The sequence below is a fragment of the Myotis nattereri genome (assembly GCF_964212035.1).
Source record: "Myotis nattereri genome assembly, chromosome: 4".
Classification (NCBI taxonomy): domain Eukaryota; kingdom Metazoa; phylum Chordata; class Mammalia; order Chiroptera; family Vespertilionidae; genus Myotis; species Myotis nattereri.
Window position 1 is genome coordinate 80315999 of NC_138079.1, and position 27164 is coordinate 80343162.

The following is a 27164-nucleotide window of genomic DNA, read 5'->3' on the forward strand; positions in this document are numbered from 1 at the left end:
TCTTGCTCTTTCTCTTTTCCTTCTGGCACCCCCATAATGCGAATGTTGGTACACTTAAAATTGTCCCAGAGACTCCTTACACTATCTTCATATTTTTGGATTCTTTTTTCTTTTTGCTCTTCTGATTTTTTTTTGCTTCCTCATATTCCAAATAATTGATTTGATTCTCAGAATCCTCTACTCTACTGTTGAATCCATGTAAATTATTCTTTATTTCAGTTAGTGTATGTCTAATTTCTGACTGGTCCTCTTTCATGTCTTTGACATTCTCACTAAGATCCTTTCAATCTTTTAAATTATTGTCAATATGGCAACTTAATTTGCTCAGCATTTTCTTTATTACTATTGAAGTAGAGAATACTTTCCAATACTTACAGGCTGCTTATATTTCTTCTATGACTTGTCCTTTTCAATTATTTGCCAATAAAGATTTCAGCCTTCACTTTACTTGACCTTCTTATTGTCTTTGCCATTGTTGCCAGCTATAGAATTTCAGGTTTTAAGTTATTTTCTGTTGGAATTCTGCAGACAATGTTCCGCTGACTCTTAGAATCTATGGTTGCCATGCTGATTCCTGATACTTGGTGTGTGACCTGCTTTTTTCTGTCTGAAAGTGTTCAGGATTTTCCCTTCACCCCAATATTCTGAAATTTTATGACAAGCCTTTCATGGGTCTCTTTGCATTCATCATACCAGACTCTTTTAAACCAAGAGACTCATGTTTCTGTTCTGGGAAGTCTTATGTAGTTTTTCTGAAGTAATTTCTTTTTATCTTTTTTTTGAACTATTTTGGTGGATGCTAGACATTCGAGACTGACCTTCCAAGTCTCTCTTCTTTCTCTCTTCCTTTCCTTTTCTTTCACTCTCATTTTATTTTCTCAATTTCAATTTATAACTCTTCTCTTTGGATTTTAAATCTCAGCCATCATAGTTTTTATTTCCAGTTCTCTGATTGTTCACTTTTCATGGCATCCTTGGAAGGATGCCCAGCAAGGAGGATCGGGAATATTTAAAGTAGCCTGGGCCCCTTACTCTTCCCTCCCCTTATCCCCTGAGAGTTGACTCCGAGTCCCACATGGCTTCAACAGTCTGGATTCTGGTGCTAATGATGGGGGCTGCCTATAGCCAGGACCACATTCCCACCTCTGTCTGGTAAGCTGGGTTCAGGGGGTGCTTGGGATTGGCTCTGAGGAATAGTGAGGGTCAAAGTCAGAGGGGCAAGCAGACTAGTGATGAAGGGCACAACCCTGGGAGGAAAATGGGAACCCCATGGGATTGAAAGAGGATGAACGGAAACAAGGGGGCCCACAGCCTGAGAGCCGGGAACTGAGAGGTGCGAGAGCTCAGTGGGAGCAGGACGGAGCTGAAACATGAGGAAAGAGGGAGGAGGTATAAGGCTGGGGCGACAGGTCTGAGAATGGCACCCCCTTGATGTGAATGTCGGTACACTTAAAATTGTCCCAGAGGAGAAGAGACACGTCAAATCGTCAGAAAATGGACAAAACCTAGAGCAGGCCCGCACATAGGAGAGACTTCAAATAGGAAACACGGAATGCATGGCTCAGCGTCCTAGCGCTCATTTGGGGGGATTTGAACAAGTGGAACTTGAACAACTAAAACCAAGGACTATTTTATGTGGCCCACACCACCTGAGGAGGGGCAGGGACTTCTCTGTAGAATTTGGAAGGGGAGGAGGGGCGGGCCCTTGGTGAGTCCTACGTTCAGATGCATGTCGCTGGGGCAATATCACCCCCACCACACACCTAACAAAACAGGACCCAATATAGTCCCTTCATTGTGGGGAAATCTGGGCGATAGGACAAGAAGATCTCAACCCAAAGGAGATTCCCCAGGTATAAACTGGTTCCTCCTCACCCAAGATTCAACCATGCCTGACCCCCAGCGCACAGAGGAATAGAGGGTACTGGCAGGGATGTGAGGACCTCTCAGGGAAGATACCTTTTTGGAGAGAGATGAGAACTTAAGGTGAACTCACAGTTATTGAGGCTTATAATTCTTTGATATTGACAAGTATCACATTTTTTCTTTTTCTTTTTTCTTTTTTCCAAATCAACCTCAAGGACTGAGAAGCCTCTAGACCAGAATCCAGTTGCCCACAGTCCTAGGGACAACTGTGAGTTGAAAACCAGGACTGCTCAGACTTCCTCTCCCTTCCAGGGTGGCCACCCATGTGCCCTCCAGGCCAGGCAATTACGTAAATGTGTGAAGGGCAGCCCTTACATGCCAGAGGGTGGAGGGAACAGTGAGGAGTACAAGCCCTGCCTACAAGAGTCACATTCAAATGAACAACAACAAAGTGTGTGCTGCCCAGACAAAGCCTGTCTGGTTCCCCGAATCCAGCCCCCTGCACCTCAGTTTGTGACTCCAGACCTAGACATTTTCCCTGCCCACCCCACCCCAACCCACCCCTGCCCTGAATTTTTCCTAAGCGGTGACTTATTTCTCAGCTTCTCTTTCCCAAATCTCTGCTCTGGACCCTAATCTTGGTGGCTGCCTTCTCTACGCTTAGCAGTCTTGCTAACACCTACCCGCTAGCTCGGCTCTGCAGCTAGTCCTCTCCCCACGCGTGGCCTCACAATGGTCTTTTCTTCCTAGCCGTCATCACCCAGTGCGATTTTGAGGACAACTCCAAACCCTTCTGTGACTGGACTCAAATATCCACAAATTATGGGAACTGGATTCGAGCCAGTGGGCCCTCCATCATGGGCAGCACTGGGCCCGCCGGGGGTTACCCCAATGGACGTGAGAAGGCCTAAGGCTTAGGGAGGCAGCTGGGAGGTGGCACGGGCAGATCTGGGTGGAGGGACCAGGGGAGGAGCTGGGAGTGGGCGTCTGGGCTCTGGGAAGGGGTTGGAGCAGCCCAGGGGGGTGGCAGGGTCTCACGGTCCCGGTGTCTGCCTCCTCAGAGGGCTGCTACCTGCATCTGGACTTCGGCACCTCCCACCGGGGCTGGGCGGCCCGCCTGCTCAGCTCCCCCATATGGGAGCAAGGCCCCCTGTGTGTGCACTTCGCCTACTACATGTTCGGGCTGTCGTGGGGCGCCCAGCTCAAACTGCTGTTGCTCACGGGTACAAAGAACAGGCACCCCAACCTGCTTTGGAAACACATTAACACTCAGAGCCCCTCCTGGATGCCCACCACTGTCACTGTGCCCAAGGGGCATGTCCTGCCCACCCAGGTGAGGCCAAGGGCAGAGTCTGGGGACCCATTGGGAATCTTGGTATCAGGTGTGGTGGAGGGGCGGGCGGGGGGGGGGGGGCGGGGGCAGAAGGGACAGGGACAATGAGGAGGTGTGGAGAAGGCTGGGCCATCAGGAAACTGGGAGCCTGAGGCAAAGGGGCTCACAGGGTGGGTCACCCCTGCTCCCTCCCACAGCTGATGTTTGAAGGAGTGAGGGGCAGCCTTGCTTTCCTGGACATCTCTCTGGATTCTGTCTCTGTCCGCCGTGGCTCCTGCACTAGGGGTGAGTCCCTTTCTCTCCTTTCTTCCCACCTCACCGTCCGGCTAGGGTGGCAGGACTAGCTTAGGAACCATGACCCGGTTTCTCGCAAAGTTGAGTCTACTTGCTTCTCTCTACCTTCATCCCCTGTACCTTTGATTCCTGAAGCAACCACACCTAAAGAGAGGTTCTCTTTAGCACAGAGCTGTGGTGATAGCTGTCCTGGGTGACCAACCATTCCAGTTTGCCCCGGGCTGTCCCTATCTTAGCATTGACAGTCTTACATCTCAGGGAGCACATCAGTCCTGGCCAAACTGGAATGTTTGGTCACCCTGGAGGCTACCCCGGATCCATCCAGAATTAGCTCTCTAAGCTGATGTTAGAAATTTGAGGGGAGCAAACTCAAAGGAAGGAAAATTCCAGAAGCTGGATGCAAGGAACTACCAGTTACTGAGCACAGGCACTGTGCTAGATGCTCCCCACGCATAATCTAGGCTACAACATGCGGGCACTGTTGTTCCCAGTTTACAGATGAGGAGACAGAGGATTGGGCAGTTTAAGTAATCTGTGCCAGGAACAGCCGCTGGGGAGCGGAACGGTAGCTGCTTGAAAGCCTTCCATGGCTCACAGGACCCAGATTGGGACCCACAATTCTGACTTCAGATGGAGGTGTACTTTTTGGAGCTGCCGCCTTTTAGAAAAAGCTAATCCTCCCTCCTTTCATTCACCTGTGGTGGGGTCCAGAACACCTCACCTAAGGAACACTGATCCTGGAGGGAGGACCAATATCCTATTCATTTTGTGTTTTCTGTATCTGGCACAACATCTGACATATATTAGGAGCCGTGGTTGCTGAGTGTTTATTAAGTGAGTGAAGGTTAGGTTGGGAGTAGAAGGAGGAATATGAATGCTACCCTTTTGATCCCATCCACTCCAATTAGATGTGAGTGAAGAAGGTAGTGGTATGATTTTGACTAAACTCCAGGAATTTTTTTTTTCTCTCTGCAGGATCTGTGCCAACAATGCTTCCTTCCAAATATCCAGTTCCTCTCTCCACAGAAAAACCTACACTCCCCACTGAAAAACCCACCCTCCCCACTGAAAAACCCACCCTCCCCACTGAAAAACCCACCCTCCCCACTGAAAAACCCACACTCCCCACTGAAAAAACCACACTCCCCACTGAAAAATCCACCCTCTCCACTGAAAAGCCCACAGTCCCCACTGAAAGGCCCACAACTCCTACCACACTTACACCCACTAGGCCTACACTCTTTCTGTCTCTTAATCTTACAAGTACCTCCATATCTACCGTGACCCCGGCCACCACTACAACCCCTAGGCCTACTCCAGGTAGGTGATCACTGGATCAAGACTAAAAGCAAGAGACAATGGCTAGGAGAGAGCATTCGGGAAAGGGGGGCTTCAAGCAGAAAACTACAGTCTTAGAGGAGGAGGAATCAGACACAGGGGCTTCAGAAAAGATAATGAGGACTGACACTGAGAGCGAGGGACAGCGGGGCACGGGGGGGGGGGCATTTGGGAATCAAGCAGGGCTTTATTCTTATTATTACTATTCATTCTCTTAAAGTATACAATTCAGTCCTGGCTGGTTTGGTTCAGTGGATAGAGCGTTGGCCTGAGAACTGAGGGGTTCCACGTTTGATTCTGGTCAAGGACTCGTGTCTGGTTGCGGGCTCAATTCCCAGTGGGGGTAGTGCAGGAGGCAGCCAATCAATGATTCACTCTCATTGTTGATGTTCCTATTTCTCTATATTCCTCTCTGAAATTAATAAAAAAGATATATTAAAAAAACAAAGTATACAATTCAGTGTTTTAGTATATTCACAAGATTGTGCAAACATTATCACTTTCTAATTCCAGAATATTTTCATAACCCTCAAAAGAAACCCCATACCCATTAGCAGTCACTCCCTACTCCCCCTCACCCCCCAACCCCTGGCAACCACTAATCTACTTTCTATCTCTATGGATTTACTCATTCTAGACATTACATACAAATGGAACCATATAATATATGACTGGTTTCTTTCACTGAGAATAATATTTGTGTGTTTTTTTAAAACATATTTTTATTGACTTCAAAGAGGAAGTGAGAGGGAGAGAGAAATAGAAACATCAATGATGAGAGAGAATTATTGATCGGCTGTGTCCCGGACGCCCCACACTGGGATCAAGCCTGCAGCCCAAGCATATGTCCTGGCAGGGAATTGAACCATGACTTCTGGGTTCATAGGTTGATGCTCAATCACTGAGCCATGCTGGCTGGGCTGAGCATAATGTTTTCAAGGTTCGTCCCTGTTGCAGGACTCCATTCTTTTTTTTTGCTGAATAATATAGACTTACTTCTTAGAGAAGAAGGAGAGTAGATGAGAGACAGGAAGTCTCCCCTAGGGAAGCTGCAGAGTGTCTGCTTGATGGAAACTGTTTCCCCTTTAGCAAGCTGCCCCCCAAATGCCCACCACGAGCCCTGCGCCTGCCCAGCATCCTGCCAGAACCCCAAGCCCAACTGTGAGCTCGTCTGCAAGCCCGGCTGTGTCTGCAATCCTGGCTTTTTGCTTAGTGACTCCCACTGCATCAATGCCTCTTCCTGTAATTGCTTCTACAACAATAACTACTATAAGGTAAGACCAGTGGGATGCCCAGGTCCTCCAAGGGAATTGCGAGTGGAACACCTGCGTTCTGGTTCCATCTGCTTCCCTGGTGAGGTGAATTTGGATCCATGGAACAGTCCAAAGGGGTCAGCTCTCAAGCATTGGTAACACAATGATGGAGTCATTCATTCAGGTTGTGGTTTTGCTTGGCATCTCTGTTTATATAATAAATATTTGTTAAGAGCCCACTTTGACTGGGCATGACGCTACGCTGTGCAGATGATCCCATTATCCCGTGGTTCGGTGCTAAGTGCGCCTAACGGTCTGGATATCTCTGTACTTCTCTGTTCCGTGCTGGCAGTCTTGATGCATTAGACACTAGACCACCAGGTGACACAGGGCCCTCATTTCCATCATGAGGGAAGTTTGGGGTCCCTGAGTATATAGAGAGCCCTGGATGTTGAGTACAGCTTCTGCCATGTTCAGGGCAGAGTTCAGTATTCCAGACTCTTCCAAAGGAACTTGCAAATCCTGATAGGATAGGTCGAAAGAGAGAAGTTGTGTTCTTATATCCCCTTGTCGATGCCCACCCTGGGGGAACATTTGGCAGGAACAGAGGCTCTCAAGGGGAACAGGTTCTGGGCCAGCACTGTCCAAAGGGGATAGCATTCAAGCCACACGCCATTTTACCTTTCCTAATAAACACATCAAAAACGTAAAAGGAAACAGGTTAAACCAATACCAATAGCACCTCAGTCCCGAATATTCTGATTTCAACATGTGATCAATAGTTATTAATAATATTGTTTACATTCCTTTTTCATACAAATAGTCTACAAAACCCAGTGTATATTTTACACTTACAGTATATCTGGATTTGGACCAGCTACATTTCAAGAGCTCAATGGCCACCTGGCTAATGGCCACTGTGTTGAACAGAGCCCCCCTAGAGTCAGGCCAATCTGAGCTTGACTCCTGGCTCCAGCGCTTGGCCGGATGACCTCGGGCAAGGTTCTTTACCTCCTCAAATCTGTTTCCATGTCCATAAAATGTGCACAATAAGATTTTCTACTTTATAAGATGGTTGTGAGATGAAGTGAGATCCTGACACAGACCAATTACTTAATACATGTTAATAATAATTATTGTTCTTAACAGTGTGTAGCTATCATTTGCAGCCTATTAATTAACAGTGCATTTCAGCTATTTATTAGTGTCCAGTGCCTCTTCTCAGAGCCTAGTGTTCTTCTTTTCGGGTTGTCAGAGTTCCTAATTGTCTCTTCAGGGGCTACTTCCTCCCTAGTCCACCTCCTTTTACCAGCCTCCTGGGTGTCCCTGTGTCAGTGTTAGGATGAGCCTCAGCTGCAGCCTGGGTGGAAAGATCTGTGATGGCTGTCAGTATCAAGCATCTCTTCCCTGCCAGGGAATTTATACATTAACTTATTCTATAGTCACTTATGCATTCAGCGAATGTTTGTTGAGTACTTTGAACCCTCCTGGCACTGGGGTCACAATGAATAGGGCATGGTCCTTGCTCTCCTAGTACTGTCCGATTCTTTGGGACACATTGGATCTTCATTCAACAGGTATTTACTGAATGAGAGCTCTCTGCCAGGCACTGTGCTATGTGTTGGGGCTTAAGTAGTGAGTGAAGATAGACATGGTGCCTCACAGGGGGATTATAATCAAACAATCCCAAAAGGAAATATAAAAGTGCAATTGTGGTAAGTCCTGGGAAGGAAAGGTACCCAGAGCTATGAGCCAGACCGCTAGTCAGGGAGGTCTGGAGAGTCTTCCTGAGAAAGTAGTGTCCCTTGAACCGAACCTGCTGATGCCTAAGAATGATTTAAAAGAGGGATAAGGGAGAGCACTCCAGGATGAGAGAACAGCGAGTGCAAATGTGCCGTGGTGGGCAGGAATACCTAGTAGGGCGTGGGAAGAGGAAAAGGTTAGGGCGGGTGCAGTGGAGGAGAAGGGCGTTATAGCATGGGATGACATAGAGTGTTGTAACCCCTGACCCCTTACTCCCAGCCTGGGGCAGAGTGGCTCAGCAACAACTGCACAGAACGATGTCACTGCTGGCCTGGCAGCCGGGTACAGTGCCAGACCTTTCAATGCGAGGAAAACAAGGTGTGCCAGCAAAAGAACGGCCAGTATGGATGTCACTATGGTGAGACCCGCCCCTTATTCTTTCCCCACCTGCCAGCCTTTCAGAGTGGCTGTGATACCAGGGTTCCAATCCCTCCCTTGACAAGAGAAGCCACTTGGGGGGGGGGGGGAGGTGGCTGTGAAACCTGGCATGGTGACCCTGTTTCCCATGGTCCCCTTTCTTCCCTCCACAGGCTCTGCCACCTGCTTTGTCTATGGGGATCCTCATTATCTCACCTTTGACGGGAGGCACTTTAGCTTCATGGGCAAATGCACCTACATCTTGGCCCAATTCTGTGGCAGCTCGTTAGGTAGGGTTGCCCCCAGGGCCAGGTGTGGGGGCTCCCTCGGGGGCGCTCAGAAATGCTTGCTGAATGAGCTCCTGGGTGCTTTTCCCTGCTCCCCCCAACCAGAGCCCTTCTTCAGGGTGGCGGGGAAGAACGAGGAGGGAGCACAGGAAGGCATGTCTTGCCTGAGCAAAGTCTACGTGACGCTGCCTGAGACCACAGTCACCCTGCTCAGGGGCAGGCGCACGCTGGTGAGTCCACTTTTTGTGCAGCTCTGCTGGGGCCCTGGGGGTGCTGCAGCCTTGTCCTGGCCCATTCCTGCAGCTTCTAGGCCAGTGAGGGCGAACCTTTTGAGCTCGGCGTGTCAGCATTTTGAAAAACCCTAACTTAACTCCGTGTCACATATAGAAAATTTTTGATATTTGCAACCATAGTAAAACACAGACTTATATTTTTGACATTTATTTTATATATTTAAATGCCATTTAACAAAGAAAAATCAACCAAAAAGATGAGTTCATAGGTTCGCCATCACTGTGACCCTCTGAGGCACAGGCTCCAGAGCACTCCCCGTGAAGATGTCTTTAGGATGCTGTGAGGGGGGATGTGGGAGAGTTCCGGGGGTCTTCCTGACCCGCGGAGCTGTCTCTCTGTCTCTTTTCTCGGCCCCTCTTTCCAGGTTGAGGGTCAGGAAGTCAGCCTCCCAGCCATGCCTTCTAAAGACATCTTTCTGGTTTCAAGTGGGCGATTTGTGGAGCTGCAGACTGCATTTGGTTTGCGGATAAGATGGGATGGTGACCAGCAGCTGTTTATAAGCGTGCGCAGGTGAGGCAGCTGCCACTTCTCCTTGCTCCGCTCCTCCATCTCCCAGGACCCTCCAGTCCTCTTCACTTTCCATTCCAGGCAGTAATTCTCAGTCTAGCTCAAGAGCAGGCCTCCCTTGGGATGAGGAGGCAGGAGGAAACGGTTTCCGGGCAGTGGATAATCGCAGGATATACTCACAGTGCTTTGGGGATGTACTCAAAGAAGTCACTAACGGGCAGTGGGAGCTTTCAGAAGAGTGGTCACTCGATCTCATTCTTCAAGGAAGGCTCATAGGAGAAAGAAAGACTTTATAGAATAGTGATCAGCAAATGCAAGACAAAACTGGAATGTCTTGGGACCAGCAAAAGGTTTATTATGGACCTGGCTGGTGTGGCTCAGTTAGAGCGTCATCTCATGTACCGAAGGGCTGCGGGTTCGATTCCCGGTCAGGGCACATATTCAGGTTCGGGGTGTGTGCATGCAGGAGACAACCAATTGATGCTTCTCTCTCACATTGATTTTTTTTATTGTTTTATTCTTTAAGTATTACAAAGAGAATTATATATGTCTCTTTTTTTTCTCCCCTTGACCCTCCCCTAGCCTCCCATACCCCCCAGTGTCTTGTGTCCATTGGTTATGCTCATATGCATGCATACAAGTCCTTCGGTTGATCTCTTACCCACCCCCCCAACCCTCCCCTGCTTGATTTTTTTCTCTCTCTCCCCTCTCCCTTCCTCTCTCTGGAATCAATGAAAAAAAAAAAAGAAAAAGGAATTTGTTAGGCTGGAATATGAAATGTGAGCAAAAGAATGGGAGGAAAGGAGACTATAAAGATGGCTTGGGGGTGAGGGCTGTGAGGTCCTTGGGTGTCTGGCACTTGGCATGGAACCCTTGATCTGAGTCTGCACCTCTTCCTTCCCTGCCCGTCTCACTCACCCCACTTTGCTGCGGTCCCTCAGATAGCTAAGGCCCCTTCCTTCCATTAACGCCTCCTCCTCACCCTGCCCCCCCGCAGCACCTACTATGGCCAACTCTGTGGTTTCTGTGGCAACTATGATGGCGACAGTAGCAACGACAACAAGATGCCTGATGGCAGGCCAGCACAAGATGAGGAGGAACTGGGCATAAGCTGGCAGACAATAGAGGACATAGAGGAGGAGTGAGTGAGGGCGTCTCCATCTCTGTCACCGCCCTCCTGCTTCTCTGTCCCTTTTAAGAACCAAACACCCTGACTGGAATCACCCTGCTCCCCCTCTTTCTTCTTCTGCACACCCCCACTTCTGTCCCAGCCAAGTCCATGAACTCATTATCAACACGCGACTCATCCCACTCTGCTATGATCCCTCACATGATGAAGGCCTCTTCTTCCCATTAATGCTTCCATGTCCCTCTGCCCCCCGCAGCACCTACTCTAGCAAGCTCTGTCGTTTCTGTGGCCGCCATGACAGCGACAGTAGCACACGTAGCAACAACTATCAGATACCGGATGACATGCTAGAGCAACACGAGGAGCTGGGCTACAGCTGGCAGGCAGAAGAGGATATGGAAAAGAAGTGAGTGAAAACATCTCCATCGCTTTCGACAGCCTCCTTTGCCCCCTTGAAGAACCAAGAGCTCTGACTGGCAGCACCCCTTTTCTCCTCTTCTTCGGCACGCCCCCACTTTTGTCCCAGCCAAGTCCATGAACTCATTACCAACATGCTCACCCTACCACCAGTGTTCTTCAGACAGTTGTGAATAGGCCCCCTCTTGCTTGTCCAGCCCAGGTTTCCCATCTTTAGAGCTTGGTGTTCAAGTGTTCTCTACTAGGGGTTGCTGAGAACCGGGAGACTGCTGGGGTAGGGGCTGAATGGAGGAAAACTTTGGCTCTTAGGGCACTTGTGGGGGGGTCTCTTCTAGGTGCCATAACAAGGCAACTCCCCCATCTTGCAACTCAACCTTGCAGAACACTCTATCGGGGCCAGAGTTCTGTGGACGGATCATAGTCTTCCATGGAGCTTTTGAGTATGAAGGGGGGCAGGATGGGTGTGGGGGGGCGGTTGGGGGTCCTCCAAGACAAGAAGGTCTTCCCTCTCTGCCCCTTGGTCCCTCTGACCTGGCCTCTCTCTGCAGGACATGTCTGCCTCACCTCATGGCCTCTTTCTTCTTCAACAACTGCATGTTTGACATGTGCAAATACCAGGGGCTGCAGCAGATGCTGTGTGTCCATATGGCAGCCTTGACTGAGGCCTGCCAGGATGCTGGCCACATGGTGAAGCCCTGGAGGGGACCCCAGTTCTGCTGTGAGTTGTGCAGAGAAGCGGGGGGTTGGGGGGAAGGGCAGTGCTTCCTCCAGGCACATGGAAGCAGAGGGCCAGCATCTAAGGGTGTTGTTAGCACAGGCTTGGGAGCACCTGGTTTAATCCCTTCACTTCCACCTGTGGATGGGGAAATCTGCAGAATCATAAACATCCACTGAGAAAATCAGTCACTTAGAAACTCAGAAAGCCTTCCCAGCTGCCTGAGCTGTGCAGAGCAATGCCTATGGGTAGATGCCTGATGCACACACAAAATACAGACTTGTGGCTGGGAGGTTGCACCATGGCTGCTGCACACCTGCTGATTATGACCCAGCTCTCTGGAGAGATGCTTTAGGGCAAGGCCATGCCCTTGTTCGAGGCCACGTGGTGGTCCCCCAGCTCTCCTTCCACCCTGACCATTTATGTTGGCTTTGTCTACATAGCACACTCTTGAGGTTCTTGGATCAGTCTGCTCCCACAGACCTGACTCTTGGTCGTCCCCTGCAGGGCTCTCTTCCAGGCTTAAGGTAGACACTAAGCTCCTCAGTCATGCCGCTCCCAGCTCCTCTCTTCTTCTCAACATGGGCAGAAGTCTCTAGCTGTGGGCCTTCTGAACTCTGTATCACGAACTAGATACGGACCTTCTTTCTCGTGTCCTCGGCTGGCCTCATACCCTTCTCACGTGTGCTTTTCCTTCCACCAGCTCTGGACTGCCCACCTAACAGCAAGTACACCATATGTGCCAAGCGGTGCCCTGAGACCTGCCACTCTACGTTCTCTGGCATGTCCTGCCAGGACCGATGTGTGGAGGGCTGTGAGTGCAACCCTGGCTTCGTCCTCAGTGGTCTCCAGTGCATCCCCCGATCCCAATGTGGGTGCCTTGACTCCATGGGCCGCTACATCATGGTGAGTCTCTGGGGCTGGGCCTCTTAGCCATGAAGCCAGAAAGCCCTCCTCAGGCATCTGAAGTGACAGCAAGAGAGAAGGGGGTGTGGCAGGGTCTGCAGGGCTGGGATCAGGGAAATTCTGGCTCAGTTCTCCTTGCCCGTTTCCCTCGTTTAGCTCTAGTACTTTTTAAGCAGACAGGGATGGAATCAGTTACTGCTTACACTACCCGGCCGAACCTGAGACCCCTGCTATTCTCCCCTCCCACCTTCCCTGCCTCCATGTCCCTGAGTCATTTTCTTGCATCTGTGTCTTCCCTGCACGTTTCCCAAACACTCTTCTCTCCTACCAAGCCTTCTTTCTCTGCTGAAAGACTTCGGCTCCCTCCTAAGCCACTGTCTCCACATTTTTCTCAGAGGCAGCATTGGAGTCAAATCCTCATCTATATCGCTTCTCTTTTTCCTTCTTTGCCTGTCCTTCATTCACCCCAAGTTCTGGAAATAACACTGATGTCTGTCAAAGCCATCTACCACCTGAGGTCCACTTGGATCTCCTCCCCTGGGCCCCCCGTTCCAGGCTCACTGAACGCTCTCTCTCTATGTCTTGCCTTCCTCTCAATTTCACCTTCTTTTCAGCTCCTTTCACCCTGCTCTGCCTCCAGCCACCTATGCCTGTTGGAATTCTTCACCTCCTTTGAGGTCCTGTTGAAATGCTGCCTCCTCCTTAAAGCCTTCTTGAAAGGCAAAGTCAGAAAACACCCTCTAATCTCTTGTAGCAAGCACTTACCGTCTGTTTTGAAGGCAGGAAACTCTCACTGGATGCCCTGCTTGTCTTCTTTGGGTGCATATGGTGTTGGAGTACATGGTCTATCAGTTTATTTGTTTACTGCCCCCACGGGGTATGAGTTGCCTTATGGCAAGGGCATCTTCCATCCAGTTGGTTACTAAATTCCTAATGCTTGGCACCCTGCAGACATAAATATCTGTTGAAATAGTGAAGGAACAAGCAGATGATGGAATTATTGGATTGGTGAGTGAATGCCAGACTTCTGCCACTAATCCTGGAGCTTTGGGCAGGCCAATGAGCCGGCCAATGATCTGAATAGCAGTGGGCACTGAATAGCACTGAATAGTCAGACCTGGGAATAACCTCTTTTTCTTCCTTCCTGTCTTTCTCCAGGTAGGGCAGCACTGGTTTGAACCAGACTGCAGACAGCTCTGTATCTGTGAGGGCAACAGCAAAATCCGCTGTATGCTCTGGAAGTGCGAGGCTCAGGAGGTCTGCAGTCAGCAGGATGGCATTTACGGCTGCCATGCCACAGGTGAGCAGTCAGGTTGAAGGTGAGCAGAGGGGCTGCCTATGCAGCCTCAAGCAAGGGCATGACCTTGCCCTAAAGCAGGCTCCCCAGAGAGCTGGAGCGTATCCAGGGGCTGGAAGGCAGCTGCCCAGAACCGAGCAGTGTCTTCAAGGACCCAGAGAGCGAGGTTGGGGTAGTCCCTGTTCTTGACCTCTCCAAGCCAAGCTGACCACCCAATGAGATATGGGGACCACCCCAATGCGGACTCACCAGGGTTAGTGCACCTCTGAACTCCATCTCGCCCTTCCCAGGGACCGCCACCTGCACTGCCTCAGGAGATCCCCACTACCTGACATTCGATGGAGCCCTGCACCACTTCATGGGCACCTGCAGCTACACCCTCACCCAGCTTTGCTGGCCGAGGTCCTTCGACAACTACTTTGTCGTGAGCACCACCAATGAATTCCAAGGTGGGAATGCGGAGGTCTCCCACGTGACTGCCGTCCACATACAGGTCTTCAAACTCAGAATCTCACTGATCAAAGGCTACAAGGTTGTGGTACGTGCCTCTGCCTACCTCCCGGGGCTCCACACCGACCAGTCTGCTCAGAACCTCTATCCTGCCCCTCCTTGCCTGCAGACCTGCCTATCTGGCTTCCAGGGCCCCTAGGAGTTCCCCACAGCAGATCCAGCCCCAGGTCCTGAGACACACCCTCTGCCCCCCTCCTGCTCCCGTCTTGGTCCTGTTGTTACTCTTGTTCCAAATGCCTTTCTTTGCCATGTCCTCCCTGCCTTTATAGCTGAATGGTCGCCGGGTGACCCTGCCTGTATGGCCTGCACAAGGTCGGGTAGGCATTAGGCACAGTGGCTCTTTTATTTTCCTCTACACGGATTTGGGGCTTCAAGTTCGCTATGATGGGAACCACCTGGTCAAAGTGACAGTGCCCTCCACCTACGCTGGCCGGCTCTGCGGGCTGTGCGGTGAGTTCCTTGGGCACCTGCAGGCAAAGCCAGGACAACAGGAAGGAGCCTGTCCTATTCATCGCTTAGCCACACACTCAGTTCGGTGTCCCAGGCGCTTGTCCACTGCTGCATGGGTGGAGGGCATTAGGCGTGAGGGTGGGTGTTAAGGGAAGCTCAAGGTGAAGAGAAAGTTAACCTGAGTCTGTGGAGTGCAGAGCGAAGGAGCCTCATGGGGGAAGGAGAGTGGTGGTCCTGGGGCTGGGTCTGCTTCCAGGATTCGTCTGTGGCCTCTGTTAACTGCTCCCTCCTCCAGGAAACTACAACGGCAACAGCTCAGATGACAATCTGAAACCAGATGGAAAGCCTGCAGACAACTCCATCGAACTGGGGGTGGCCTGGAAGTCAAATGAATACTCTGAATCTGGGTGAGCTGGGAAGAGAGGGGCGATGCACCTGGGGAAGAGCCGCAGCAGGCAGCCTGCGGGTGTCCTCGGTGCCCCAGTCTCTCCGACACTGGATTTGGTGGAAGGTTGTTGGGACCTCTGGTGCCCCTGCCTCCTGTGCTCACTGATCTGTCTCTTTGGAGAACCTTGGGCAGTCTATACTGAGAAGGAAGCTTCCTTCCTTCTGTATCTTCTGACCTTCCTACTTGAGGGCACAACTTGGTTCTCTTCTCCTGTTCTTATTCATGTCCCTGTTTTTCTCTCTACTTTTCAGTTTTGGGGGAAGGTTCCTCCAACCTTAAATTCCTATCTTTCCTCCTTTTTTTGGGGTTAGCTGCTTCTCTGCGGGTGGCAAACCTCCCAGATGCCAGGAGAATGAAGTGGCAGACACCTGGAATAAAAACTGTAATGTCTTAATCAACCCTCTGGGTAAGCCTCATCCCCTGCTGGCTCTTTTTACTTCCCCCAAGGCCAGAGAAAGAGGAGGGGGACTGGTCAGGGAGGCAGGAAGAGAGACATGAAATAGACGGAAGGTCAGGAGGAAGTGTGCAGAGGTAGTGTGTACCTTCTTGGGAGCCTGAAGGATAAGCTGCTTTTACGTCTCAGGAAGTAGGTTCTCAGTAAATACAGGTTTTGATGAAAATGGATGTTGAATTTGCCCCAAGCAGCTGCCTGGTTCTGGTCCCTTCCCAGGTTTCTGCTCTTCTCTCACACACTATGGTTTCCTCCTCCAGGCCCCTTCTCCCAGTGCCACAAGGCGGTACCCCCAGAATCCAGCTTTGCCAGTTGTGTGCATGGCCAGTGTGGGACCAAGGGTGATGCCCTGACCCTGTGCCGCTCCCTGCAGGCCTATGCATCCCAGTGTGCACAGGCCGGCCAGCCCCCTGACTGGCGGAACAGCACCTTCTGCCGTAAGTGACCTGCGGCCTGGAGGAGTCCTCCCCACCCCAGCCTTGTCCTCTCCTCCTTTCCCTACGTTCTGTTCCTCTGATCTTCCCTTCACAGCCTGGTCCTCAGCGCCCACAGGGGACCCCCTCTGCTCTCCACTCTCCAGTCTCCACAAGCCCAGCCCTCATCCTCTACTGCACCGGGAGCCTCCTCCACCCGAGTCTCACCTCACCCAAAAGTTCCACCCTCACTTGGTTACTGCATCTTTCCCTCTGACTTAGGCCAGCTCTGTTTCCTCTCTTCCTGTCTTTCCCAGGAACTCATTTTTTTTAAATTGCATGTAAAATATACATACTGTAAAATTTCCCATTTTAAAGATTTTTAAGTGTCCAGTTCTATAACATTAAGTACATTCACACTGTTATGCAACCATCAACTCCATTCATCTCTGGAACTTTTTCATCTTCCCAAACTGAAACTCTGTCCCCATTAAGCACTAACGCCCCATCCCCACCCCACCCTCCCTAACCCCGGGCACCCAGCATTTTCTTCTCTGTCTCTATGAATTTGACCGCTCTAGGGACCTCAGGTATTTGTCTTTTTGTGACTGGCTTGTGTCACTTAGCATAATGTACTCAAGGTCCATCCCTGTTGTAGTATGTGCCAGAATTCCCTTCTTTTTAAGGCTGAATCATATTCCATTACCTGGATTGACCCCATTTCGTTTGCCCACTGGTCTAATACACATTCCCAGGAATTACTGATGTCCCAAGGGCAGGGAGGTGGAGATCAATCAGCCCTTCCTAACACTGGTTTCTTCTTAGCTCTGAAGTGCCCTTCTGGCAGCAGCTACAGCCCCTGTGCCAACCCTTGCCCAGCCACCTGCCGCACCCTGAACACCCCAAAAGACTGCCCGGCAGCACTGCCCTGTGCCGAGGGCTGCGAGTGCCAGAAAGGCCATGTCCTGAGTGGAGCCTCCTGTGTGCCCTTCAACGAGTGCGGCTGCACCGACTCCCGGGGCTCCTACTACCCGGTGAGAGGCCAGACAAAAGGCGTGCCCTGCCCTTCCGAGCTCTGCGAGTTTGGGGGCAGAAGGAGTAAGGCAGGCCAGTACGCGGGGCTGAGGAGTAAGTCCAGAGCCAAAAGGCTGAGAGAGGGTTGCGATGGAGGTAGACACTGAGTGAAGCCAGCCTCACGGAGCTCTCGGGGCGCGTGGGGTCAGTCTGTCTCTGGCTTCCAAGTTTCTGCTGCATGCCCACATCCCACAGGTTGGGGAGAGCTGGTACACGGACACAACCTGCTCCAGTCTCTGCTCCTGCTCCACCCACAACATCTCCTGCCTCGACACCTCCTGCACGCCTGGGCAGCTGTGCTGGGCCCTGCACGGGCTGATACGCTGCCGGAGTTCAGGTATGAGGCCACTGAGCATGCAAGAGGAGCCCCCAGCCACCAAGACAAGCTCTCCCCAATTTCCCCTTACACGCTCCTCGCTGCCGTCGGTAGCACTCCAGTTCGTGGCCCTGCTGTACAGAGCTTCTGGTGGGGGAAGATGACCACTGCACTGTCTGCTGGGAAGGACTCCTTGAAGCCACTCATGGTTCTCCCCTAGCGGATGTGGACTTAGATGGGACATTCGAAGTCTCTTCCTGGCAGAATAATACCTGTCCTACCCCCAAGCCTCACACCAGCCTAGCCCTTGTTTCTTGATTCTTTTATTTTGTCTTCCTTCCCTTTGGAGGCCCCTTGCCTTCACATCCTTTCCTTGAAGGTGAGGAGAATGCCTGCTCTTGATTGAGGCTGGGCACTCCTCAGCCACCTCTCCCCTGCAGGCATGGGAGTGTGCCGGATCGCAGACAAGTCCTACTACGTGAGCTTTGATGGCCATTATCATGCCATCAGGAGCACCTGTGCTTATGTCCTGGTGAAAACATGTCACTTCACCACGGACCTGCCCTTCTTCAAGATCAGTGGCGAAAATGAGGAGAGGGAAGGCCAATCCCCTGCTTTCTACCTCCGCCAGCTCAATATTAGCATCTTTGATTCCCTGATCACCCTACAAAAGGACCATCATGTGCTGGTGAGCTGGGCGACACAGGCAGGGACAAAGGAAGCAAGCTCTGGGGAGAGGGCTCTCTGGTCCTTCTTCCTACTCGCACGCCCTGCTCTCCTCTGCAGATCAATGGCAATCGGGTCACCCTTCCCTCGAACAACCGGGTCCGGGGTGTCAGCATCTCTGCCAGTGGCACCTACACCGTGCTCAGACTTTACATTGGGCTGGAAGTCAAGTTTGATGGCAATGGGTTATTAGAGATCGAAATCCCTAGAGCATATTATGGAAAGGTGAGGAAAACACCTGGCTCTTGCCCTAGGGAAGTCAGCACCCCCACAAGGGGTGGGGCCCTCAACCCAAGATGGCCCTGCCCAGAACAGGAGAGGGATGACAAGTGCTCCTTTCTCTTTAGAGTGGAAAAAGGGGTACTAAATGAGAAGTGCTTTCCTGCCCCGACCCTGCAGGCTGAGACTCCCCTCTGCCCACCCAGGTCTGTGGCATATGCGGAAACTTCAATGATGAGGAAGAGGATGAAATAATGATGCCCAATGACGAACTAGCCCAGAATGACATTGATTTTGTGCATAGTTGGCGAGATAAGGAGGCCAACCCAAAGTAATTGTCCCCAATATCGTTCTGCCTTTCCATAGGAACAGGAGTTGGGATTCTAGATAATGTGGCACACCTAGGGTAGAGGGCAAGGAGCCCTTTCTTCACGTGTGTAATTTGACTGGGAATGGCTTCTGGGATCTGGGAGCCTATTTGGAGAAACATGCAAGTTTTCTTTTCTTGGCTTCAAAACATGAGCGGGAACCGAGGCTGCATGGAAGGTGGCCAGAGCTCAAACCAGCTTCCCAGTGAAAACAAGAGGTGTCTTCAGGGTCATTTGGGAGCACCCGATACTTTTCAGGGGTGGGGCAGTGGCTATCCCTACGATGACCCCTTCCCCTTCCCAGTTGCCAAGAAGATGACCAAATAGATGAGCAGATGAAGACCAAAGCAGGATATCAGGAGACTCTGACTGCAAACTGCAAGCCATCTCACCTCATGAGAGCCATGAAGCACTGCAAAGTGGCCTTTCAGACCCCGGCTTGGACCAAGTGTGCCGCCCAGGTGGCCCTCACGCCCTTTCTGCTGGACTGTATGCACAACCTCTGTGAGTTAAGAAGCCTAAGCCATGCCCTCTGCGACGCTCTGCAAGCCTTTGGGGCCGCCTGCCAGGCCCAGGGGCTCAAGCCCCCAATCTGGAGAAACAGCAGTTTCTGCCGTGAGTGTCCCCGATGGTTCCCCAAATAGTTCCCAAACCCTGTTTCTATCTGTGGAGGCCTTACAGCTGTCCCCCTTTCCAATTACTTCCGACCCACTTCTGCCCTCACTGTCTCTGAGGAGCACTGTTGACAATAACATCTGAGCCCAGGCCCCTCCCCGCAGCACAGCACGCTGTTTCTCATCTACGTCACTAACACTGTCTTTCCAAAGGATATGCGGTCATGTTACTCCCCTGCATGGCTGTTGTCTGCAATATTAGTCCAAGCTCCTGCCTGAGATGTATGGTGTCCTGCACACTGCCCCAGCCTCTCCTCGCTCACCCCTGTCCTGAGCGTCTGCCATCACCTGCACCCAGTGACCGCAGTCCCCACACGGCCCTGCTTTCCCGCACCCTCCCTGCCTTTATACACACTGCTCCTTGCACCTAGGAAGCTCTTCTCTGCTCCTGGCAGACTTCTAGGCGTCCTTCTGGAGCGCTTTTCCTTAACATTTTAAAAAAGAGATTAGTCACGTACCATAATACTCCTTTTCTTAAAATCTATTTTTATTGATTTTAGAGAGGAAGGGAGAGGGAGAGAGAGCTAGAAACATCAATGATGAGAGAAAATCATTGATCGGCTGCCTTCTGCACGCTGGACATTGGGGATGGAGCCTGCAACCCGGGCATGTGCCCTGACCGGGAATTGAACCTGTGACCTCCCGGTTCATAGGTCCATGCTCAACCACTGAGCAACGCTGGCCGGGCTTACTCCTTTTAAAGTGTACAGTCCACTGGCTTTTTGAATGTTCACGAGGTTCTACAACCATCACTACTATCTAATTCCTGAAACTTTTAAAATTTAAAACAGTGATTAAAGTGTTGTTAGTATGCGATGCATTCATATGGTTCAAAAACTTTAAAAGTATTAAGAGTCCTAGTGAAGTCTCCCTCCCACCCTGACCCCAGGGGTGGAGTGCCTAGCCTGCTCTTATCAGCACCTCAGTATTTTTCCCAAGGTCTTTCTGCCCATACAAATGTACAAATTTACTTTCCTTATTTTCTCACAAATAGCCTTTGAGACCCAGTTTTTTGCACGTTTTTTCACTTGGCAATCTAACTTGGCGATGCTGCTATATCAGAGATTCTCTTCCATGTCAGGTAGCCACGTCCCACTTCGTCTTGCGGCTGAGTAATGTGCCATTATTATATCATAACCCATTTATCATCATTTATTTAACTAGTTTCCTATTAATGGACTTTCCAGTTGTTTCCAATCTTTTGTCTCCCAAGCTGAACTGGGAGAGCCATTCTTTTTCCTTCCTTCCCTGGGGCCCTGGCACATAGCCCACGATCACCAAGTCTTAACCTCTCCCCTTGTTTCCCCCCAGCTCTGGAATGCCCCACCCACAGCACCTACACGCCCTGCGTTCCCTCCTGCTCACGTTCCTGCTGGGACCTGGAAGGCCAGTGTGATGACACCCACGCTCCCTCCACCTGCGAGGAGGGCTGCATTTGTCAGTCTGGCTATGTGCTCAGTGAGCAACAGTGTGTGCCCAGAACGCAGTGCGGCTGCAGGGATGCCCAGGGCCGCTCCCTCCCCGTGAGTGGGGAAGGGGGTTGGGGTGGGGACAACACACCTTGAGGATGGTACTCTCTCCTTTCCTCAGCCTCTCTCAGCCTGGGTGCCGTGTCTGCATGGCTGGCCCGACCTGGGGCAACAGGGCAGGGCGGTCTCCAGCCAGGCCTGGGCTGGGGGGGGTGTAGTTTGGATCTGAGGAATTCAAAACTTGGGATACAGCACAGTGTATTGGAGGAGCATGGCCTTGGTTTGAATCCTAATGGTACCACTCAGGGGACTGTGTTACCTCAGTTTCCTTATCTGTAATATGGGTCCAGTAGTTAACTCCTGAACAACGTATGTAAGACACCAAGCACAATGCCTCTAGGGGGTGGTACAGCGACATAAGTGTGTGGATGGCTCCAAAACTGCCTCTCTCCTGGGCCAATTAAGCTATTTAGACTGTGGGCTTGGGCTGAAGGGGTGAAGGAAGGAGAACTGACCTTCCCGCCTCATTCCCTTGCTCTTCCTATGGCTTCCACAGACAGGGACAACCTGGCTCTCCAGTGGCTGCACCCAGAACTGTACCTGCAGAGCAGGAACCATTCAGTGCCAGCCCTTCGTCTGCTCCTCTGGCTCTCACTGCCAGTCCAACTCCAACGGCAGCAGCACATGCGCCCCCCACAGTAAGGGAGGCATATGGGAGGTGGAGAGCGGCTGCAAAGCCCTGCAGAGGGGAAGCCAAGCTCAGGCATGGGGTGGGCCTGGGTTCTCTGTGGCTCCCTGCGACGCATGACCCTCCATGGGATTCACTCCTTTAAGAGCAAAAGGAGGGAACTGGACGAGATGCTCTCGGGTTTTTAATGGGACTGAGAGAGGGGCAAGTTTCAGCTTAAGTATCAAGGGGGCTCAGGGCTAAGAGGGGGGGCGACAAGAGACCAGGGCAGGATTCTGGGGGCCGTTATATCTGGGCAGGATGCCTCCTCAGTGTTGGCCCTTCTTGGCAGAGTTGGAACGGTGCTCAGTTTTTGGAGACCCCCATTACCGCACCTTTGACGGTGTTAGCTACCGCTTCCCGGGCCGCATGACCTACCTGCTGGTCAAGACCGTGGACACGCTCCCCAGGAACGTGGTGCCCCTGGTCGTGGAGGGACGCAACAAAATGCAAACGCCCCTCAGCCAGATCTTCCTGCAGGAAGTCATTGTGATAGTCTACGGCTACACAGTCCAGCTCCAGGCTGACCTGCAGCTTGTGGTGAGAGGCGGGCCAGGCCGGGAGGTTCTGGGGAGGCCGCCGGGGTCGTGGGGGGCCACCTGGAGCAGGTGACGCCTGGACTCTGTTCCCTGGGAAGTTTCTGACGGCGGCTGCCTGATTATAGAACTCGGAGTTAGTGTCATCCTCATGTCATGGGGAGAGGCAGTGGAGGGCACGTGATTAAGCAAAAGGCTGGAGAGAGACGGGATGAGAGAGAAAGAGAAAGCCTGCAAGGAGAAGGTGGAGCCGCCTGAGGAACTTACCAGGGCCATCCACTCTGCTAATGTTTTTGCAAGAAAGGGGCTGGGGCTGCAGAGGCAGCAGAACTCTGGGAGGCCTTTGACACACAGACAGCGAAGCCTACTGGCGTGTCTCATTCCATGGAACGATGCCGCAGAGAGGCACTGAGCTGTGCCAGGAGAGGCAGAGCCAGAGCCGCAGAGGGGCAGGTTGAGTCAGGGCTCCCCTGGCTCCTGTCTCCCCTCTCCAGGTCAACGACCAGAAGATGGACACCCCCTTCAACCCCAACCAGCAACTGCAGGTTACCATTCGGAGCCATCGGCTGTATCTGATCACTGATTTTGAGTTCACTGTCAGCTTTGATGGGAAGAACAACGCAGGTACCTGAGGCTGGGACAGGGACGGTTCTGGGATGGCAGCGGGGGAGGCGGGGGACCTGGCATGGTGAGAGAGGAGCCCTGCCTGGGAGTGGGGCCCTGAGCTCCAATGGAGGCCCCAGGAGGGTGGGAAAGCAAAGAGGTGGGGAGTCTTGGATGCCCCTTCCTTCTGCAGTGATCTCCCTGCCCAGCACGTACGAGGGGCTTGTGTGTGGCCTGTGCGGGAACTTTGACAAGAATCAGGACAATGAATTTATGCTGCCCAACGGTGCCCTCACCCAGAACCTCAACCATTTCGGCAACAGTTGGGAGGTGAAGATCAAGGGCGGCCTCCCCCGCTTCTCAAGGTGAGAGGGTTGGGGCTCGGGGCAGGGAGGCCCAGGCTCCCGGGCATGAGCAACAGCCCACTATCTGTCCACACCCCGCTCACCCATCGTCTCAGCAGCGGAGGAAACCCGCAGGCGAGTGCCCGGACGCATTGCCTGATTCTCCTAATCCTGGGGGTGGAGGGCAGCTGTGCCCATGCCCTCCCCTCAGTTCTTCCTAAATTCATGGGCTTCTGTGAGCCCCCCTGGCCCTTGGCTGTCTCTGCCCCAGGTCCATCCAAGAGGAGGAGGAGGAGGGAGACGAGAAGGCAGGCTTCCATGTGTCAGAATGCAGCCCGGAGCAGCTGGAGCTCATCAACAGCTCCCAGGCCTGCAGGGTGCTGGCGGACCCCCAGGGCCCCTTTGCCGCCTGCCACCAGACTGTGGCCCCCGAGCCCTTCCAGGAGTGAGTCAGGAGCCCAGGACACTGGGAATTGTCTTTCTCTGGGTCCTGCTGCCTATCTCTGTCTGTCCCTGTTTGGCTCACTTCTCTGTGGCCGCCATACCTTGTGACCCGCCCCCTACACACACACACACACACACACACACACACACACACACACACAGCCTGATGTCTTTCTATTGGGGCTTCCAGGCTTATTCTGCAGGGCTGGGTATTATTGCCCCCTCCCCCTCTGACAGCCTTCACTGTCCCCGCGGCTCCCCTAGGCACTGTCTGTCTGATCTGTGTGCCACCCGGGACCCTGAAGAGCAGGTGGAGCTGCGCTGCCAGGTTCTCGGCGCCTACGCCATCATCTGCCAGGAGGCAGGTGCCACCCTGGTCAGCTGGCGGGACCACACTCACTGCGGTGAGACACTGACCTGACCCCTCAGCCATTTCTACTTCTGTTCAGCTCTGTGCCTCCACCATTGCTCCTACCTGGGGCTTCCCCAATGGGTGCCCCATCACTCAACGCTCACCATGCCAGCGTCCTCCCAACCTAAGCCCTCTTTGCTTCTGCCAGGGAAGCTTCAGCCCCACCTGTCACCAATCTTGCTCCTTCTCACCAATGCCCACCTTTTCTCCTCCATTTCCTTCATGTGCTTTAATGTCACAAGGAGACACTCAGAGCTGGCCCGCTCTCTGGCTTCCCTGCCTATACCTTCTTGGCCGAGTTGGAACAACGCTCAATTTTTGGAGACCTCGTTTCCCCTCCCGTCCCACACTCCCCACACCTGTCGGGCCGACCCCAGCTGGCCACTCTCTGATTGTGACTCTGTCCCTTCAGCCTTGGCGTGCCCAGCCAATACCATCTACCAGAGCTGTATGACGCCCTGCCCTGCCTCTTGTGCCAACCTGGCGGCTCCCAGGGACTGTGAGGGCCCCTGTGTGGAAGGCTGTGCCAGCCTCCCAGGCTACGTCTACAGTGGTGCCCAGAGCCTCCCCCTGGCCCTCTGTGGTTGCACCAACAATGGCATCTATCACCAGGTCAGGGGGGTGTGGGAGGCCCTGGGGGGTGGAGGTGTGGAGGCAGGAAGCTAGGGCCGTCTCCTCCCAGCCCTTTTCCCTCTCCAGCGGGGTGACAGCTTTGTGACTGAGGATTGCTCTCAGCGCTGCACCTGTGTCAGCTCAGAGCGCCTGCTGTGTGAGCCCCTCAGCTGCAGCGAGGGGGAAATCTGCACCCTGGGGAACCGCACCCGTGGCTGCTTCCGAGGTGAGCCTAGACCACCCTTGGCTCTCAGCTGCCTCCATACCTCAGGCATCCCCGGCCTGAGGACTGAGGGGACTCCCCCCATCAGTGCCAGCAAGTTTGTGCCATTTAGTTCTGCTCCTTCTCGCTTAGCCCCTTCCTTTGTCAAGAGGGGCAAAAGGCAAGGACCTGACGTGTCCTGAGCATCTGCCATCTGCCAAGCACTTAGCACCAGCTTTCCATGATCTCCTTTAGGCCTCACTCAGCACTTGGTAGCAAGCACGATCGTCCCATTTTACAGGTTAAAAAAACAAGGACTTCCGAGGTGAACAATTTCCCTAGAGCCAGGGCTAGTGAGCACAGAGACAGGAATGGAAGCTGCTGCTTTCTTCCCTCTCCTGGACTGTGGGTGTCCTCCCAGAACCTCCCCCCAAAACCCCCTTATCCTTGTAGAAAGCCCGTGTCTGCGGAACCCCTGTCAGAATGACGGGCACTGTCAGGAGCAGGGCGCCCACTTCACCTGCGCGTGTGGACTTGGCTATGGAGGAGACCTCTGCACGGAGCTTCGGGACGTGCCACTCCCCGAAAAGCCAGGTAAGAGTTTCATCCCTGGCCCTGGATCCTCACGGTCCCTGCCCCACCAGCAACTGCCACTATTCCATGTATATAATGTTCGCATCTAATAGATATTACAGACATGTAACGGATAGGTCATACAGTATTAATATAATCTATATTATAGAAAATATAGTATTATAATATGATCCGTAGAGATTAACAAAACGGGGTTCTCAAAGAATCTGAGTCACTGGGGAACCCCTCTGGACCCCAGCTCTCTTCTGGGGTCTATATGCCTCACCCCCACTGTTACTTCCCCTCTGGTGTCACTGCAGGCCTCTCCAAGGCCTTTTGTTGTTTTCCCCCTCCAAAACTACAATTCCCTTGAGCCTCTGGGCCAGTGATTCTTCAACTTTGTCTTACTTAAGATTGGGAAGGGGGCAGGGCTGGGAGGGTTGGCTTGTTTAACACATTTATTTCGAGACTCACCCCCAGAGACTCAGATTTAGTAGGTCTGGAGTGGGCCCAGAAATCTGCATTTTAACAAGCTCCCAGGTGACCGATGGAAGTGATTCTAGGATTCTTCTTTGAGAAGTGCTGGTGGAGATGCTGCCCTGGACTCCAGGGACTATCTGGATGAACACCCCCCTCCCTAAAAGGCACATGGGAGTTATGTGCCCAGAAACGGAAAGAGTTCCTGGGGGAGGGGGTGGCACTAAGGACTTGGAGCCCCTGGGGCAACAGCTCCCTGGAGGAGTTACCAGTCACAACCAGGGATTCAGGGGGATGCAGGAACTTCAGGATGACAACCAAAGACCAAAAGCAAGTGTCTCCCCCTCCACCCCTTCCTGACCCATTCCAGAAGTGTCCAACTTTGCGGCCATCCTGCTGGGAATGCTGGTGCCCGTGGTGGTCATAGTGCTGGCGGTGGTCAGAGAATGTGTTTCCAAGAGGAGGAGGAGGTGAGTGCTGGGAGAGAGGATGAGGACAGGCAGCTGGGGGGGTGAGTGAACATGGGGGTGGGCACTGACCCTGTTCTCCACCATCCCTTAGGGAGAAAATGCAGAGCCAGAACAGAGACAGGCTGGCAGACACAGGTGAGAACCAACCCCACCGCCCAGAACCGGGAGCGGAGGCAGACTCTAACACAGGCTTTCTCCCTTTCCCCCCAGATTTTGTTCCAGAACCTGCCTTCAAAGTCACTTAGTTTGAGTTGTCCTGAAAAAGGAAGAGATAAAATAATTTGTTTTGAGATGTGGATTTCAATCATGGTGGAAGAAGGGTCTGTGAGATGGGTTGTTGGTGGGAGAGCTAGGAGGGAGAGGTGTGGGGGCCATCAGGCTCAGTGCCCCACAGAACGCCCAGAGAGGGGATGTCTGAGGAGGTGAGGTCTGTTCCTGAAGCAAAGCCACATCTGGATGGGCAGTCAGCCCTCTGGCTTCTGGGATACAGGAGGAAAGACTGCATTCGTCCTGTTTTCCCCCTGGGAATCCTCGTTCTCAGAGGACCTGGCCCCTGAGCTTCCCACCAGGGGTAGTGAAGTGGGCGTGAGGAGCCTGACATCCCTAATGATGCGATGACTTGTGGGCAGAGGCTAAGAATGGGAAGTGTGTTTTGTTTTAAAAGGGTGAACAGGCCTATGACCCTCTGAGGAGGCCCCCACCTTATGCACACATCCATTTCCCAAAAGGACCTAAGGGTTACTGTGGCAAGAGTGGGACTTGGGGCCTCTTGCTGAGGAGTCTTAAGTTCCATCTTAGTAGGAGAGACAACACCCCCACACTTCAGCCCGAGGTCAAAGGGAAAACATTT

General features: G+C 52.4%; 1 protein-coding gene across 1 annotated transcript; it reads left to right on the forward strand.

Moving 5' to 3' along the window:
- Positions 1-1269: 1269 nt before the first annotated feature.
- ZAN (zonadhesin) lies at positions 1270-26559 on the forward strand (the record flags this gene model as incomplete). Its single annotated transcript, XM_081090272.1, has 39 exons — positions 1270-1333; positions 2617-2763; positions 2928-3199; positions 3397-3484; positions 4520-4813; positions 5921-6105; positions 8107-8245; positions 8418-8534; positions 8637-8761; positions 9190-9335; positions 10330-10473; positions 11214-11318; positions 11427-11596; positions 12297-12499; positions 13658-13799; positions 14087-14334; positions 14576-14756; positions 15052-15163; positions 15516-15610; positions 15916-16092; positions 16894-17102; positions 17338-17479; positions 17899-18146; positions 18245-18409; positions 18610-18734; positions 19076-19386; positions 20757-20968; positions 21471-21612; positions 21934-22181; positions 22672-22801; positions 22974-23145; positions 23396-23569; positions 23833-23972; positions 24393-24592; positions 24680-24818; positions 25248-25388; positions 26215-26314; positions 26406-26449; positions 26525-26559. The coding sequence occupies 39 exons, from the start codon at positions 1270-1272 to the stop codon at positions 26557-26559; spliced, it is 6231 nt and encodes a 2076-aa protein (XP_080946398.1).
- Positions 26560-27164: the final 605 nt, after the last annotated feature.